Source organism: Petromyzon marinus, chromosome 22 (genome assembly GCF_048934315.1).
Source record: "Petromyzon marinus isolate PM22_M1 ecotype Great Lakes invasive population chromosome 22, UKy_Petmar_22M1.pri1.0, whole genome shotgun sequence".
Classification (NCBI taxonomy): Eukaryota; Metazoa; Chordata; class Hyperoartia; order Petromyzontiformes; family Petromyzontidae; genus Petromyzon; species Petromyzon marinus.
In genome coordinates, this window is record NC_133688.1 from 17,719,255 (window position 1) to 17,736,112 (window position 16,858).

A 16,858-nucleotide genomic window follows, 5' to 3' on the forward strand; every position below is an offset into this window, starting at 1 on the left:
CTCGGAGCGATCTGGTGTGACGTGTTTACCCCACGTGCTGGGAGCTCTGTCGACGACAACGAAAACGCATCCGAAAATAACAATAGCTACTTTCATATATTTCACGGGCGATTTTAATGGTTATCCACAGTGACTGCAAGTTAATATGCACAGCCTTTTGTCAATGGACTGCTTGATGAAGGCCTTTCCACGCCATGTTCGGCATGTGGTTGTTTGACCATACTTCACCACGCTGGTCAATGTGTAGGTTTGTGAAATTGTGGGGGGGGGGGGGAGGTGGTGTGGGGGGCACCCATAACTGGTGCAGATATCACTTGATGGTGATCTTAGCCGTTGGCTGGGAATCGAACATTCTCAGTCGACGGGTTCACAGTGCAGTGCACTATACAGTATCTAATGACACATTATTTGCTGAATGATGTGTGGGTGCTTGTGTCCATGTCAAGTGGGGTGTGAGAGTCAGTGCCACAACACTGGGCCAGGGGTGACTCGGCCATCAGCCATTGCTTTGGGCCCCAAGCAACTCAAGGGACCTGCCCAAATCATGCATAGCTTTAATTTATTATTTTAATTTGTTATCGGCTCAGGATCGTTTGTCTTCAGTGGTAAGTACCAGCATCAATCAGTATTCATTGAGACAACTGTCGTACGGTGATATAATTGATGACTTAGAATCAGAAGTGCCGGAGACCGTGCTTTAACGATGGCAAGGTAGCGCTTATGTCTCTAATTACTGTCATTATTTTGTGTGATTTACCCGCAAAGCGTTGTTCACCTCGAACGCGGGCTTTTTAACAAGTGCATCACTGTGTGCTGTGTTGGTATGATTTTACGTTTGTCGAAATAACTCGATTAGTATATATGTTTAAGGGGTGTGTGGTGTGAGGCGAGATGTTAACTACTTCGCCTGGCAGACAGGGGTCGTGGGTTCGATCCCGACCCTGACGCCTGTGTGTTCGGAGTTTGCGTGTCTCTCTCCCCGTGCTCGTGTGGATTTTTGTCTGGATTTTCCAACTTTTCCCTCCGCGTTTAGAATCGACGTGTGCGTTTCGAACATTTGGCTGCTACGAATTCCCACGTGATCAGCCGCTTGATTGAACTATCATTCGTGACCAGATCGCTTCTGAAAAAGAGCTCTGTGGCTCAGTGGGCCTTACCTGGTGGAAGTCCAAAAGTATTCCATCAAAGCCCCTCCACACTGCAATAGGCTAGTCCCACCCATAGTGAATGTTCTCCTTGGGGCAGCAGATCACATTTGCACAATTAAACCACTGTGGTCTGTGTTCCCTTCAACGGAGGAGGAATAGCAAAAGTACACCAACTCTTTCCTAAAGCCCCACTAATTGTGGCCAGCAGACCTCAACATCGGCATTTAGCTCCTGCACCATATTGCCATTACACGCCAGTATAGAATTTACACGATGACGATGACAAAGTTTAACGCAATTTCCAAACTTAGAGCGTAATATTCATATTATTTGGGTCTTTCGGTAAAGCCACGTAGATAGAAAAAAATAATCAAAATAATAACAATATCACGACGTTTCGATCGCAGACGTAATGTTCATTTGAGGGGTTTTATCGGCTAATGAGTGAACGTTTTAATATTGAAATGCATAGACGGTAAGGAGAGGTTGTGATATGCTCCAGGTGTTTTGACATCATTATTAAATCTGTCCGCACGTCGAGGTAACGGCCCCTTTCTCCCCGCACGCTTATTCCCGAATGAAATATTCATGGCCAACTTTGAGAGGGAGATCCCGTTTCGAAAGGCAAACGCCGGCGCTCGCATCACGGCTACCAGCAGCCACAGCTGCGGGACGAAATCTGTGGGGATGAAACTGCGGTAATACATCACAAAAACACTGCTCTCGCCTGCTCCCTAGGAGCTCATTAATTAATAAATAAAACAATAGTAATTAAAACTGGATGTGCTCCATTGCTTTATGCTGATGTTAAGGTTATCTACCGATACGTTAAACTTGCGTTGCAACGCGATCGCTAAATTGCAGAGGTTCACGTTAATTACGGCAGTCCAGCTGTTGAAAAACGATCATACTTTTGCCTTGATGTGCGTCTGTTCCACAGTGCACTATTTCACGCAATCATAGTCGAGTGGAGCTGTCGATATGGGACCCCGATTTTTTTTTCTGGACAATATGCACATCCTCCTGACTTTGCCGTCGATGATTGCATCATCGCACGGAGAGTGTTTTGCACAGCAGCCGGTAACAATCACACTTTTACATTTTGTTATGGTAACAATTCGTGAGATGCTGCCAGGGTGCAGTGGTTTTGTCTGATTAGCGGTCATGTGATCAGGTAATTGCAAGGCTGCACCGTTACCTTTTATTAAACAAAGATGTGTAAGTTTATTTGGGTGGCACGGTGGTAGAGTGTAGAGCTCACAGCCATAACTTTGTGAATGCATTACACGTTGGAGGCAAAACTCTGACCATCATACCTCCATCGTCGATAAAATTGGTAACACTTTGTGGGTAGCTCAACACTGAATATGCGTGGTAATTAATGACTTGCCCATTCCTTTGAAAAAGTGCTAATTATTTACCCAGGAAAGCTTTCACCCGGGTCTTAGACAATTTTTCATTGTGTCCTGAATTGAAATGTTTGGCAAATTCCAGTACTGGATGTTTAACTTGTGAGAGGAAACCGGAAACTCCAGAGTAAAGCCCACGTAGATGTGAAAATGTAATGCTGAATACCGCTATCTCCTGGTCACCTCATAGTCCCATTCCTAAAATAAAATAACAATCAAGCCCTGGTGGTCACCCATCCAAGAACTTTCCAGACTTAACCATATTTCCAAGAGGAGATGAAATAGGCTGATTTTGTCAAAAGCAAAAATGTTCACCACTGGCTCAGGGCTATCAACACGAGATGAGAACATCGAGTGATGGACTCTGCTCAGTTGCACAGTAAACAACTTTGACTTACAAAAATAATGAATGCTGTTTTCAAAATAGCCAATTTGTTTGTCCTGTGGGAAACTCAATGAGTCGTAACGTAATTTTTTTCAAAGACGTGTCCTCAATGGTAGAATTTCTAGCATATTACTACTTTTGAGCAATTTTTACCAACCACTATGGAAATATTCTTCTTGCATTGCAGTGCCACTTTACCTGATCTCACAATGTACCCGAACCGCAATTGCCTCTTAAGTTGAAAAAGCAATTTCTAAGAATCCAGAGGAAATTTGTATTTGCAAACTACCACTGAGCGGTGTTTTTTTTGTTTATATGTTTCTTTCTATTTGTAAATGCTGATCAACCGCGGACTTTGTAACTCCGCCACATTCATTGTTTTCTTGTTTCTCTGCAAAACAAACAAACAAATCCACTCACTCATTCGCAGAGGAGTTCAAGGCGTTTGTGCGGCGGCTGCCTCCGGAGCACCTCTTGAACTCGTCGGTGGTGTTCCGCTTTTGGACACGGGACGACGCGCTGCAGGCCCGCCTCGGGGTCGTGCGGGGCCGCCTGCAAGCCGTGAAGGCCAAGATCAGTCGAGCTGTCCACCGCCTCTACAGCCTTAGCCGCCGCTGCCCCATCAACCCGGCCATCCGCCTGCCAGCAGAGCGGTATGTGGGGGGACGCGGGCTGGTATGCTGCCCTCATCACCCCGTAATAGCGATCGCAGAGCCATCAATGGGGCCCACCGATTCAAATGTTCCTTCCAGGTGTCGGGGTCCGTCGCCCCTAGCCAGGCCTCCTGTGATAGGCTTCAAGTCTGCATCATTGACGGTGATGATCGGTGAGCACGCCCGGGTTTCAGAGCGAGCGTCCCCTTTGGCGAGACCATGTGCGGACGGGTTTTTGTTCCTGATCTCTTGTTGACACTCGCCCCCTGACACCCGTTTTCTACTGGCACATCCGAGCCAATCTGGCGTGGGGCCTTAACCATGTGGGTGGTTTTACCACCGGTAATTTGTGATGCCGATCTAAAACCAAACCATGATACGCTGGCCTCGCACTATCAGAATCTGGACCTGGAAGACAAACAGGGCCAGGGGCACGGCTCATGGTCATTTGAATGGGTGTGATATCAGTCAGTTATATGCATTCAGGCATCTCAGCTCATTCAGGCATCTCGCCTGGTATATGCAAGAGGTCGTGGGTTCGATCCCGACCCTGATGCCTCCTGTATATTTGGAGTTTGCATGTCTCTCTCTCTCCCTGTGGTGAGATGTTAACTACCTCGCCAGGTATGCAAGAGGTCGTGGGTTCGATCCCGACCCTGACGTCTTCTGTATATTTGGAGTTTGTGTGTCTCTCTCTCTCCCTGTGGTAAGATGTTAACTACCTCGCCTGGTATGCAAGAGGTCGTGGGTTCGATCCCGACCCTGATGCCTCCTGTATATTTGGAGTTTGCGTGTCTCTCTCTCTCCCTGTGGTGAGATGTTAACTACCTCGCCTGGTAAGCAAGAGGTCGTGGGTTCGATCCCGACCCTGATGCCTCCTGTATATTTGGAGTTTTTCCTGTGGTCGTGGGGAATTTTCTCCAGGTCCTCCGGTTTTTCCCAAAACATTTAGAATCAACATGTTTACATTATTTGGCTGCTATAAATTTCCACACGATACGCCCACTTCGTTGAGCTAACATTTTTGGCCAGGTCGATTCTGAAAAAGAGCTGTATAGCTCAGTGGGCCTTACCTGGTAAAGTAAAAATAGTTTAGTATCATTCTTTGCATGTGATGTCAGTGGCATGAGAATTCCGTGATGTTGGTTTATCTCCCAGCCACCCACAACCTTATTTTCCTTTGGTATTAAAATAACTTTGTGCAATGTCTTGAGATTTGTTAGCAGTTAAATTCCGAATAGGTAAAAGTCGCTTATATACATACTGTACCTGCATCGTCTATCGTAACTTAGAGCCAATTTAACGAGCCCTTCCAAATACTGTATTTAATTATTCGAATGCTTTTCAGTCATTCCATTCAAGGTTATGTTTAAGTATTCGGTGTCATACTTCAATCGTGAAGGAAAACTCATTTCTTCATGAGAAGCATATCCGTGATGCAGTGTGTGATGCCGCGTGCTCAAGTGTAAGATTGCAATAGAACACGAAAACAAACGGCATCATTGGCATGCGGACCCCAAGCATTGCGCTCGCATAAATAGCGGTCCAGGGTGCACATGTACATAGCTGAGGAAACGTTCTTCATTTCGGTGTCTGTGAATCATTTGTTGGCAAAGCCATGAAACAACCACGGGGTGAGCCGGGGATATTTTTTGTTGTTGTTTGGTTCGCTCGAATGTATTGTTTCAGCCATCGTCTTACTCATAAAATTAATCAAAACATATGGACGTGTAAACAAGAGGGTTTATTCGTTGGTATCGCGGGATAATCTTTAATATTCTTGTCATAAAAATGTACTTATTTTTTTCCCCAATATGCCATGAGCATATAAATAAATAAATATATAAATGTGGATTTGCACTGCATGCCGTGCTGGCCTTGGGCTGGGGTTGGTGTTCAAGCGCTCGAACCGTACATCATCTGCGCGTTTGCCGTCTCCTGCTGCAAGCAATACACCCGTGCAAGTCTTGACTTTCCTCGCAATGTCGCACAGAAAGACGATCACTGAAAGCTACTGATCACACGCAGATTGGGAGGTCTCCGTGAGTCTACTCTTCGTTTTATTCGCCCAAAGAGTTCCATTATCACGTGGCGTCAGCTGATCGGATCTTCGTTCCCCCACGTGCTTCTACTCCGTACCTCTTCGCTCGTTCACATCCACCACCCTTACATGCAGACCCAATTGTTTGCCTTGAAAGCCTAAACTTACACTCGTGTGACCCATAGGCTTACACAGAGGACTCAGTCGCGGGTAGCCTCCTTTCCCTTTTGTCTTCCCACTGGAATGATGCCCCATTGATCTTCAGCCTCTCCCCCCAGTTTTCTATCACCCCCATCTCCAGCTATGACCAGGCCTATCCCAACCCCTCCCTATCAACCCCATGTTTTACCATCATCAAAACTACACCGCCTACTTACAATTACTTACTTTTTCATTCGAAATCATCATGCTTTGTACAATTTAACAGTTGCTGTAAAGTGCCTTGGTAATGGTGCACGATAAAAATCTAAGAAGATAAGAATTAGAGACTTTTGTATAGAGACTCACACAGACTTCCATACAGAACCGTAGACTCGCTTGCATGAGCCAGTGATCCGAAGACTCGCATCATCTTCTCAACCAGAAGTTTCGTTATCGCAGAGGGTTAGCTGCTCAGATGTGTTGTGCTTCTATGCTGTGCCTCTCCCATCTCAATGGCTATCCTCATGTCTCATTCCACCTGGAAATAAGTGGCAGATCTTGATTTAAAAGTTATGCAAAATAATTTTCAGCCCTTTTGCCAATCAACATACTTCACCATGATTTATCATTGCAGGTTGGTGAAGGGGTTGGTCAGAACCGGTTCCAAATACCGTTTGCCATTGATATTAAATTTCGATTTAAAGCTTTCGTGACTGCAGGGATTCATCTTCTTGGTTCTTTCGGTAAAGTCACGTAGAATGGAAATAAAATAATAAAAAATAAAACGTAATAAAATAAAATCCTCACGACGTTTCGGCCACAACACAAGTAGCCTTCTTCAGGTTGCTTGTAGCCTTCTTCAGGTGACTTGTGCTGTGGCCGAAACGTCGTGAGAATTTTATTTTATTATGTTTTATTTTTATTGTTTTATTTCCATTCTACGTGACTTTACCGAACGAACCAAGAACCATTGATATTAGCCACAGCCAGACATGTTTACTCAGCTCCTCAGTTTCATAGCGCGGTGTGTGCTAACCATTGCTCAACTGCTCCAACCCTCCATGTGTTTATACATCTCGTATCTATGCATCTGAGATTCTGTCATTTTTGTGGGATACATTAGAATACAATAACAAGCTTAAATATCACAATGTTTCACCACTGCACAGCCTCTTAAGTGAACAATGTACAACGATCTTACATTGCAGACCCCTGTCCATCAGAGCAATGAAAAGGAATTGTTGAAGATTGCATTCGTAGTTGGAAATGACATTTTACAAAGGGGCGCATCGGTGAAAATGAAATTTAAAAAATACTGGTGTGGAAATAGTTTTCCATCAGGTGATGTTTTCAAATAAGCTGTGTTAGCTCGAGCTGGTAATCGTCAGCTGAGTTCAACGCCACAGCTCCCCTATCTCTTGCCACACGTGCTTTATATATAATCAAATAGATGATGTTCAACTTAACAATTGCCATAAGTTGTTGGCAAGAGGCCCAATCATAATCATCCATTGTCACCACTCGTCTGCCCCTGTAGTTCGAAAGCCAAAGTGATTTTGCTGCTCAAATGAATATCGAGCAGGGCTCATCGCCTATTTACAGCCCTGAGCCAGTGGTGGAAATTCCACGTTCCTATGGCGGGATTTGAACTCGCCACCTTCTGACTGCAAGGCGCTCGCTCTGCAATAGAGCCACCTCGTTGATTTGCTTAAATTACTTCCCAAAAACGTTTCTTCTTGTTCATTGTATTCTCCACAAAATGGTTAGTCAAAGTCTGGCTCCCTACCCAAATGTGTCCAATGCTGTACGCAGGATCCAATAAAATGGCCTTCAAGCAAAGTTGAGTGTGGCTGTCCGTACACTGCAACGAATACCACATTTGTGAAGGGTGTTCTTTGAATCATCAGACAGAGACATTCAGATATTTGTTATTGGAACAGTGTAAAGTTTCGATAGCGACAGACAGTTTTCATCTGAGCCCTCCTGTTTGCTTGATGTCATCGCTGCTGGCATATTTTTTGACCTTTTCATTCCACATACTCAAGTGCCCAATGAAATTAAAGCATTCACACTGTTAAATGTCCAATTCTGGCCCTTACTCTTTGAGTCTGAAGGAAAATGACCACCCGCTTGCCCTTAGGATCTGGCAGTGTCACTGTTTGGGAAAGGTTTAAAATAATTATCCTTTTAAAACATATACAGGGACAGAAAAGGAACACATTCTCTGACCGTTTACTCATAATACGCTCACTTCGCATTCCGTGTCAGTGTCTACTTTGCATAGCTCGCAGACGAAATCGATTCAGTCCCCTTTGACCAAAAACCATCGTTTTTTGCGTTTTCGAGAAAAATGGCAGTTTTAATTCAAAATGTATTTTTGTGACCCACGGAAAGTTGGTAACTAAATCTACTGCTTTAGCTTAATCATGATTGTCCTACATAATCACATATATAAGATCTAGCTGAGTAAAGGAATAGATGAACCATAATTTTGCAAAAGAGGAGCAACATGAAGGATGTTTTATAAGCGGAAAGTTTGCAGAGCACTAGAGGTTTTAATTTTTTCTTGTCTTTTTATACATATAAAGAACAGCTGCAGGAGAAAAAAACTAATTGATTTGCATACTTACCTATCGCATAGTGCTCTAATTAAAATAATGAGGATTAGAGATGAGTGGGGATTCATGGCTCATTGGGATAAAAGACACCGTACTCTTCAGATGACAGTTTGATGTTTTCATAATGAAAACACATGCAGTGGAAACACTGGCTTCGCTTGAAGCCGTGATCGAAACGCTTGTTTCACTTGAAGCCGTGATGAAAATGTGTCTCAAAATAACTTATTTGTTTAAATATACCACAGACAAGATAGAGCACCTGACCCAGAAAATAAGCTAAGGTCAAATAATTGGATTTGTGAACACAAATTATTTCCGTACCATGCCGAAACAATTTTAGGCAAATGATGAATGGATTATTGAAATAACTTTGATTGCACCCAATAAAACAAACCATTGCACATCCTTATTTGAGTTAAATTACCAGTAAAATCACCCCAATTGTGCATTCTAATTTCAAAGAACACATGTAAGCAACATTGGGGAATGTTTTATTTATTGTAATCACCTTTACTGAGCACAAGCCCAAAGGTTTAAAAGGCCACACAGTCCACAACAAAGATTACTCTTGGAGGAGTAATAGTTAACAGTTAATCATCGTCATTAGCCATGATCAATACAGTCCTGGATGAAAGCCTTCCCAAGCCGCGCGATGTAATAATACAACTAGCACATGAACTGATTTAATTGCTCCATCTCCTCCTTTACATGGCCTGTCACACATGTTCTCTTGCTTGGCTGCCACTCGCATAATATTCTTGACCATTGGCCATCATCCCTTACAGCAGCGGCTCTTAACCTGGGGTGCACGCACGAGATCCCCTTTCGGGGGGGGGGGGGGTGAGACATGCCACACTTTTTTAAGAAGGTAAATCGAAAATAAAAATTAAGCACAGGCACGTATTACTACTTTGTTTAATTAATGTAATATTTATTTATTAACATTGCGCATTTTTTTACGATTGAGAGCCAAAGGGGGGGGGGGGGGGGTTAAGATCCACTTCCGTGATGCAACATTCCTGCCCAAGTCCCCTCGTGTTTCTTGACCGTTTGAATGATTGCATTCACCTGCCAATGTTCTCTTATCCATGTGTTCCTCTTACTGTCTCTCAGTGTCATTCCAAGCATGCATTTCGTAATGCTTCTTTGTGCATTTCATAAATAAAGCCAGCTTGTGTGAACTCTGGGAAAAAAAGAGACGATAGGGGGAAGAACAAATGTCGAGTGTGGTTAAACGCAAATTGGTGGAGGGTTGAATGCATTGCATCTGTATACGCTGCAATAATTAACCCTGAAACTTTAAATCCCAGGCCGCTGAGCTACTGGATGAACCGCGTGCTGTCTGCGCTCTACTGCTCCGAGAACGGCCAGCTGGGCTCGTTCCACGAGGCCACGGGAACCTGCGCGTGCCCCAAGTCCTCGCTGGGCTCCGTGCTGATGGGTGCACCGGCGGCGGCGACCTGCCAGCGGCCCCTCGGCTGCACTGTGGGGGCCGCCGGCGCCTGCGCCGTGTGCCCGACCAGGGACCAGCAGAGGCCGCAGCAGCCGCAGAGGTGCGTGGCCTGCAACCCGGGCTACGCGCTCACGTCGCAGGGCCGCTGCGAGCCGACGATGGCCGACCCCGACCTCCTGGAGCGCCTCGTGAGCTTCGAGGCGCCCGAGTTGGACCTTCACGACGACGAGCTCCACGGCCTGCTGGCGCGGCGCGACCACCGGCTCGTGGTGCCCGCCAACTTCGTCAGCAACGACATGCGCCTGGGCAGCTGGTTCGACCCGGCGTTCCGAAAGCGCATGCTGGTCACCCTCAAGAGCAACAAGCTGAAGCCCAACGCGGTGCACATGCTGCTGGGAATCGCCCTGCAACTCTGCCAGACCAAGAACAGCACCCTCGAGCCGCTCATGGCGATATACGTCAACCCCTTCGGCGGCAGCCACACGGAGAGCTGGCACATGCCGGTGGGCGAGGAGTCCTCCGCGCTGGCGGGGACCGTCAGCGTGGAGGACGAAGCGGAAGAGGCGGCGGAGGAGGAGGAGGAGGAGGAGGAAATCGGCGCCAGAAACGCCGCGTACGGCGAAGCGGCCACGCCGGGCTCGCGCTACCCGAGCTGGGAGATCGTGAGGCTGGACAGCCCCGGCGCGCAGTGCTACAACTACAGCATCATGCTGGGCGCCGAGCGGAGGACCCTCTTCGAGACGGTGCACGTGTACCTGCGCAGCCAGCAGCGCAACGACACTGAGCAGCAGCAGCAGCAGCAGCCTCCCGCCGAGCCGCCGGCCGATGCCCGCGGCCACGGCCACATGAAGGTGAACGGCGTGCAGGCGTTCGGCTACAGCACGCACTTCGACGCCGACGCCATGCGCGACATGGTGCGGCGGGTGGACCGGCAGGCCGCGGTGGCGGCGGCCGCCGCTGCCGCCGCCGCGGCTTCGTCGCCGGGGTCGGCCGCGAGATCGGCGCCGTCGCTGCTCCTGCAGCAGGTGGGGTCGTCGGCGGAGCGGGAACGGACCAGGGAGGCCCTGCAGCTGTTGCTGGAGGCGCGCGACCGCGTGAATCGCTACGCGCCCCTGAGTCAAGAGGCCGACCGACCCCGCCTCGACCTTTTCTCCTGCCTCCTGCGCCACAGGCTGCGCCTCAGCCTGGGCGAGGTGGGGCGCGTGGGGGCGGCCCTGCAGGCGTACAGCGCGGGGCTGCCCGGCTATGCGGGCTACAAGACGTCGCCTCTGTGCTGAGGCGACGCGCCGACGCCGTTTCGTTACAGCCTACTGTTGCGGTGAATTTCATCGTGCACCCAACGAGAATGACTGGAAAACAAAAAAAGAAAGGACTTCAGCTGTTGTTTCCTTTTTTTATTCGGAAATGTCAGTGGCCTCTGGTTTTGTTTTTTGCTTTTGCAAACCGAGACAAACGTATGAATTTGGGAAGTGATTGGTACAAGTCTGTAGCCATACCTTGTCGTGCTTGTGACATGACTGGCTGATTTAATGAATTTGGGTGGGGAGATGGGGGGGAAATGATTATAATAATTTGTTTGTCAGGGATTGGTCCCTACAAGTTAATAATCTTTCGAGTAGCACACAGAAAGCAAGTGCTTTGTTTTTATTGGGTTTGTTTTGTCATGTGTTTTGTGCAATCATGTACAGATCTTAAGAATGTTTACAGGGGGCTTATAAATGCTTCAGTTTTTATTGTGTAAGTGTGCGACCAGCCTAATAGAGGAGGCTACCCTAATTTTACTCAAGCATACACCACATTAAACAGACTGTCCATATTTATGATACACGCAGAACTACAGACTACTTTTAAATGCATTTAGTCCATCGGAAACAATAACTTATTTATACAAAGATACATTTTGAGTTTTTTTTTTGCAGATGCTATTCACTTCTTCTTTTTCATCCAATTTTTAGTTTCTCTTCGCTAATATCCAAATTGCATTTTGACGCAGAAATAAACATACTCCAAACATAAATCAACACGTTTAGACTGTAGGATAATTTGTGCTTAAGATGCGTTGTTTTTTTGGCAGTATTTGCGTGAATTTGTACGTGCGCATTTGAGGAAAGAAACACTTTAGAAAACGCAATAGTTAAGAGGAACCTCTATCGCGCATCATCTCGCATTTATTGAGGACCCAGTGTGCTTGGTGCTTCTAGCTGTGTGCAATCAGTTGAGCTTTTTGGGGTCAAATCAAGACCATTTTTGGCATTTGTGTAATGAATGTTGTAACAGCATATTCTGCTCTATAAATTGTCTGACAAAACTGGATGCTCTTCTGTGGCGGGATATCAAACAGGACCAAGTCCGCTCCTGTCAAAAATATCTGAATGCATAATTGAGCAATGCACCAAGTTTAAATGATTAATGACAACAATCAAATTATGTGTTCTTTTCAGTCGTATATCGAAGCCGTAAGGGATCGTTTGTGTAAGTGGGTCACCCCTAGGCGTCCATTACACATTTAAAGTTGTGAGGAGAAAAAGAGAGAGAAAAATTCAGACAAATGATTAATAATTGCAATTAAATGTCAAAGCTGAGCACAGAACTGAAAATGAAAATTGATTTCTCATTTGATAAAAATGTTTCCGGCTCTCTTTGAGATGCGCCTTAGAGTCGTTACCGCATGCTGTTCAGCATGATATCCGACATTGCGCTGCTCGTGCTGGGAGCTTCTTCAGGAACTGAAATCCGATGTTTTATTCCAATGTACTGGGAGCTTCTTCGGGAACATAGTCAGGAACTGAATATTCAGTTCAGGTGTGCGTCTGCTGTAAGGCAACAACGTCAATGTCTGTTTTCCTCAGGTTTCTGGCCAGGAAGTCACATTTAGGTCTTGATAGTCCTTGGATGTTGAGTTGGTTCACTAAAAGACTTCATCAAATCGGTCCCTGGCTCGTGAAAGGGACCCTTTTTGGCATTCAGCTCTCCTGGCCATATCTGCATTTTTATTTGGAACAGCTATTTCGCCTAGTGACGGTATTAGTTGTCTTTGAGGTTGACACGTAATCACGTCACAAGGTGGTGGGCTCTGATAAAAGGCTGCCATCTCCCTTCACCGGAGGAATCGCAAAAGCGTCACAAAACCCTCTCCTAAAGTCCCCTTCGTGGCTAGCAGAGCTTCACATTGGCATTTAGCTCCCGAACATATTGCCATCCTGCGCAATAATCGAATAGATTTCAGTCCACGAAGAACTCCCAGCACGGGGAAATGTCGGACTTTGTGCCGATCAAACACGTGGTGTGACTGGGAAACTCACCTGGGAGCCGTGCAGGACAACTGTTGAAACCTACGCCGTGAGTTGATTTCCTTTCGTGAAGAACATTTCACAACGATTAATGCATCGCAACAGAGAGCTGAATGTCAGTCGTGTTCTTGGAATGTGCACAAATATCTGGATGTCCAAATAGTCACCTTCTGCTTCAACAACTGGCACACTCTTGGCTTTAGGATTCAACCACGCCAACCTTCGATGAGACAGCATAGAACGTGTAATGTACGGTACTTATTAATTTATAGAATGTTTGTATATTTAAAAAAAATATTAATGAAAAAAAGAAGCATGGCGTTTCATGTTCAACAAACACTGTTGTCGGATGATGGATAAATGGCTTCTAATAAAATATTTAAACAAAACAAGGCATTGACATGGTTCTCAATTCACACGGTACACACAAGACAGACGACATCTAGGCCACTAGCATACAACTCGATTAATTTAATCCAGTCATCGCCATATCATTATCATCATCGGCTATGGTCAATCCGCTGTTGGATAAAGGCCTCCCCAAGACGCCTTCGTGTCTCATCATCCTGCGTTGTAATAATCAACATACCCTCCAACACACCGGTGGGTTGAAGTAGTCGCCAATTGTAACGTTTTGTTAACATGACAAGCCTCACTAATTGGCTGTGTCGGGTCGCGGTTAACAGCACGTTTATATTTACGCGATCTCACTCCCCCCCCCCCCCCCCAAAAAAAAAACTGCATTACGAACATTGGTCACGAAAGCCAACGTGGCGTATCCACGTAGGACCTACAAGAGGAGCCAATTTAATCGCTCCATCTCCTTCGTGGACGCGCTATCAGACATGTGTTTCGCCCTATGGCTGCGACTGCATCATTATTCCTGACCACCGAGCGTCATCCCTTCGAGCGACGTGTGAATGATGTAATTAACCTTGCATATGTTCTCAAATCTAAACCGTTCCTCCAAGCAGGCATCTCTCGGTGCGTTTAAAAAAAAAATTGGAATACATATTAAAAAAAAAACTCGCACAAATGTTAAACGGCAACATATACCGTTCCTTTGCATAATACAATTTAAAGGTGACAATTAGGCAGGAGGCACGTGAGAGTTCTCCGTTGTTGCCATGCGCCTGCCATATGGACGGTCCCACACCGTCCTCCTGTGTCGGATACGAAGGCCGTGACGAATCCGTGTTCTTCTTTCATTTCTTTCTGGCCGAAACTTTCTTCGCGGCTAATTGGCTTTGTCTAATGAAGGCTCTCATAAATTCTAAAATCTGGGAATGAATTTGCCTGGGTTCAAAGTGTTTGTGGCACACAATGGGGAGTGGGTGGGTGAGCGGGCGGGCGGTGGGGGGGTGGGCTAAACGTATTAGCGTGCGCTCGTTGAGAGCATTTTCAGAGCCGTCTTGAGGCCGTGGTGCCTTGCATTAGGGGTCAGATTCATAAAAACAAAATTATCTGCGAAAAGGCAAGCACTTTATTTCCCCCCGTAAAATCAACTGCATCTTTAGCCATTATTTAAAATGATAAGGACCTTGGAACAATAACCGCTTTCTACGACGGTAGAACATCAGCCACAATGGGATTACCTTACTGCTGCATTACCAAAATGTGCGTTGCTCTGGGGGAACTGGGATGGTCTAAAAGGGAGTCCTGTTAAGCGGATCAAATGCACACCTAAGCGTAAGCACCTTTCTTCCTTGAGTCAGCAACACGTTACGAAGATTAATAATACTACAAAACAAATTTATAAAAAAGAAGCTGTACAAGTGACTTACTGCTGTTGACTGGAAGCAACATTTAATTAAGATTTTTTTTCTTTCCCCCGCTCAGAATTACCATCGGAAAATGACAGTTTGCTTTATGTCCTTTGATTCGTTTTTTTGTTGTTCTTCCATGTGTACAAAAATAACGTCGACTTACAAGTGCTAATTAGAACTTTTATTTTATTCAGTATTTCACTACAACAGAAAAAAAACGCCGGATATTAACGCAAAAAACATATGTAAAATTCACATTTTATTAACAGTATTTCCTGAGGTAAAGTATGTATATTTTTCTTCTTGGTTCTTTCGGTAAAGTCACGTAGAAGGGAATTTATTTTATTATGTTTTATTCTTATTATTTTATTATTTACCTTCTACGTGACTTTACCGAAAGAACCAAGAAGATGAATCCCTGCAGTCACGAAAGCTTTAAATCGATATGTATATTTTATTTCAACAGCGGCAACACCATTACTTAGTGGCGCCCGTGATGGTAGGCAGTGTCCAACAGCAACGCATCTTCACAGTTGTTGTGCTTTGCTGGCCTAGCCCACAATATAGATTATAGAGTGACTAACGATAGTCCATTGTCAACCTTTCGGGCTGGGCATTAACCCGTAGAGGTTCAGATGCCAGTACAAGCCAGGACACACTGCTCGGTACAAAGCCTTCCCACTCTCCCACTCACGCCTGCTTCGTCAGGATGCGGATAATGAGCTGACTAGGGGCCCACTACATTTGATGATCAACGGCATGTATATGTATGCACCTTGCAAGGGAAAAAATGATTATTCTTTCGGGGCGGAGCTCGTCTCGGTGGAGATAACTGGCTGTGATTGTGACGTGGCGTGCCACTTTTAATCCTAACCCGCACAATATTGGACTGAAATGCAGCATGCCATTCATCTTTTTCTCTCTCTCCGCAAAGTAAGAAGAATAGGGATGATGTAAAATGGCGAAGCGTTGTTGCGATCGCACGCATTTGCTATTTTCTGAACCGCATTTGTAAACAGTGATAACAGTGCGCGTACTTTATATTTTATTTTGCTGCACATGAAGAAATGTATAATGCCTAAACTAACTGATACATTATGGGGAAAAAAAAAGTGTAATGTTCCCAGCGTGGTGGAACACTCCAGCCCATGGGCCGATAATTATCGCAACGGAGCTGCATTACGACAAAATTAAAACCCATGTATTATGTATGCATTTTTATAACGTAATGACACAAACAGGCAATTACGCGTGAACAGTTTACGGCGCTGGCGGTGTCGAGCGCGGGACCCTTCCTCCCCGTGCGCTGGGGCCCTCTGCTTCGACGCTGGCGCGTCCACTTCTTGTGCATCGGGGTTTTGTTTTACGTTCCGCGGCTTTTGAGAAAAAAAAAAGAAATTAATCACCGCGACACCCCCAACCCCCAACCCACCAACGTTCAATTGCCATATTTCCCCGCTTTTACTCAGTTACTTTTTTTTGGAGCATTCGTCCGTTGATATGTGACGAACGGCAAACGCACAAAAAAGCACATGCGGTATTCCTACGAAATCTATAGGTGCAGATAGTGATACTTTTGTCCAACGATAATTCGTGAGATACAAAAAGTATGCACAGACAGCGTTAAACTATAAAAAAATATAGATATATGTACAGTTATGTTGTGCAGCTTCTGGATACAAAACACATCTTGAATGCAGCTAACATGAGGTGTAGGGTAAATGCGCAGCCCCGCATTCATTCACTCGAGCTATGTGCTGACAGGAGGGCCTCGCACCTAGAGGGAGCTCGAGTAGCCCACTTTAAAGGCTCTTTGGTCTACTCCGCACGGCATGAGCTGTCCTGTCTATTAAGCACTACAGAGGATATATTTTTTTAAATGCCTGTATTCATATGCTACAAACAACAAATGTTCTAATTCATGGTGGTAATTTAAGCCAATTCACGAAACCTC

The 16,858-nt window shown here is 45.6% G+C and overlaps 1 protein-coding gene across 1 annotated transcript in view; it reads left to right on the top strand.

The window, feature by feature from the left end:
- Positions 1-13,863, top strand: part of LOC116944887 (BMP/retinoic acid-inducible neural-specific protein 3-like) — a 32,580-nt gene extending 18,717 nt beyond the window's left edge. Inside the window, exons 6-7 of the mRNA XM_032958746.2 lie at positions 3,373-3,595; positions 9,706-13,863. Coding sequence (XP_032814637.2) covers positions 3,373-3,595; positions 9,706-11,125 — 1,643 coding nt within the window. The 3' untranslated portion in view covers positions 11,126-13,863. The remainder of the gene's footprint in view (positions 1-3,372; positions 3,596-9,705) is intronic.
- The last annotated feature ends 2,995 nt before the right edge of the window (positions 13,864-16,858 follow it).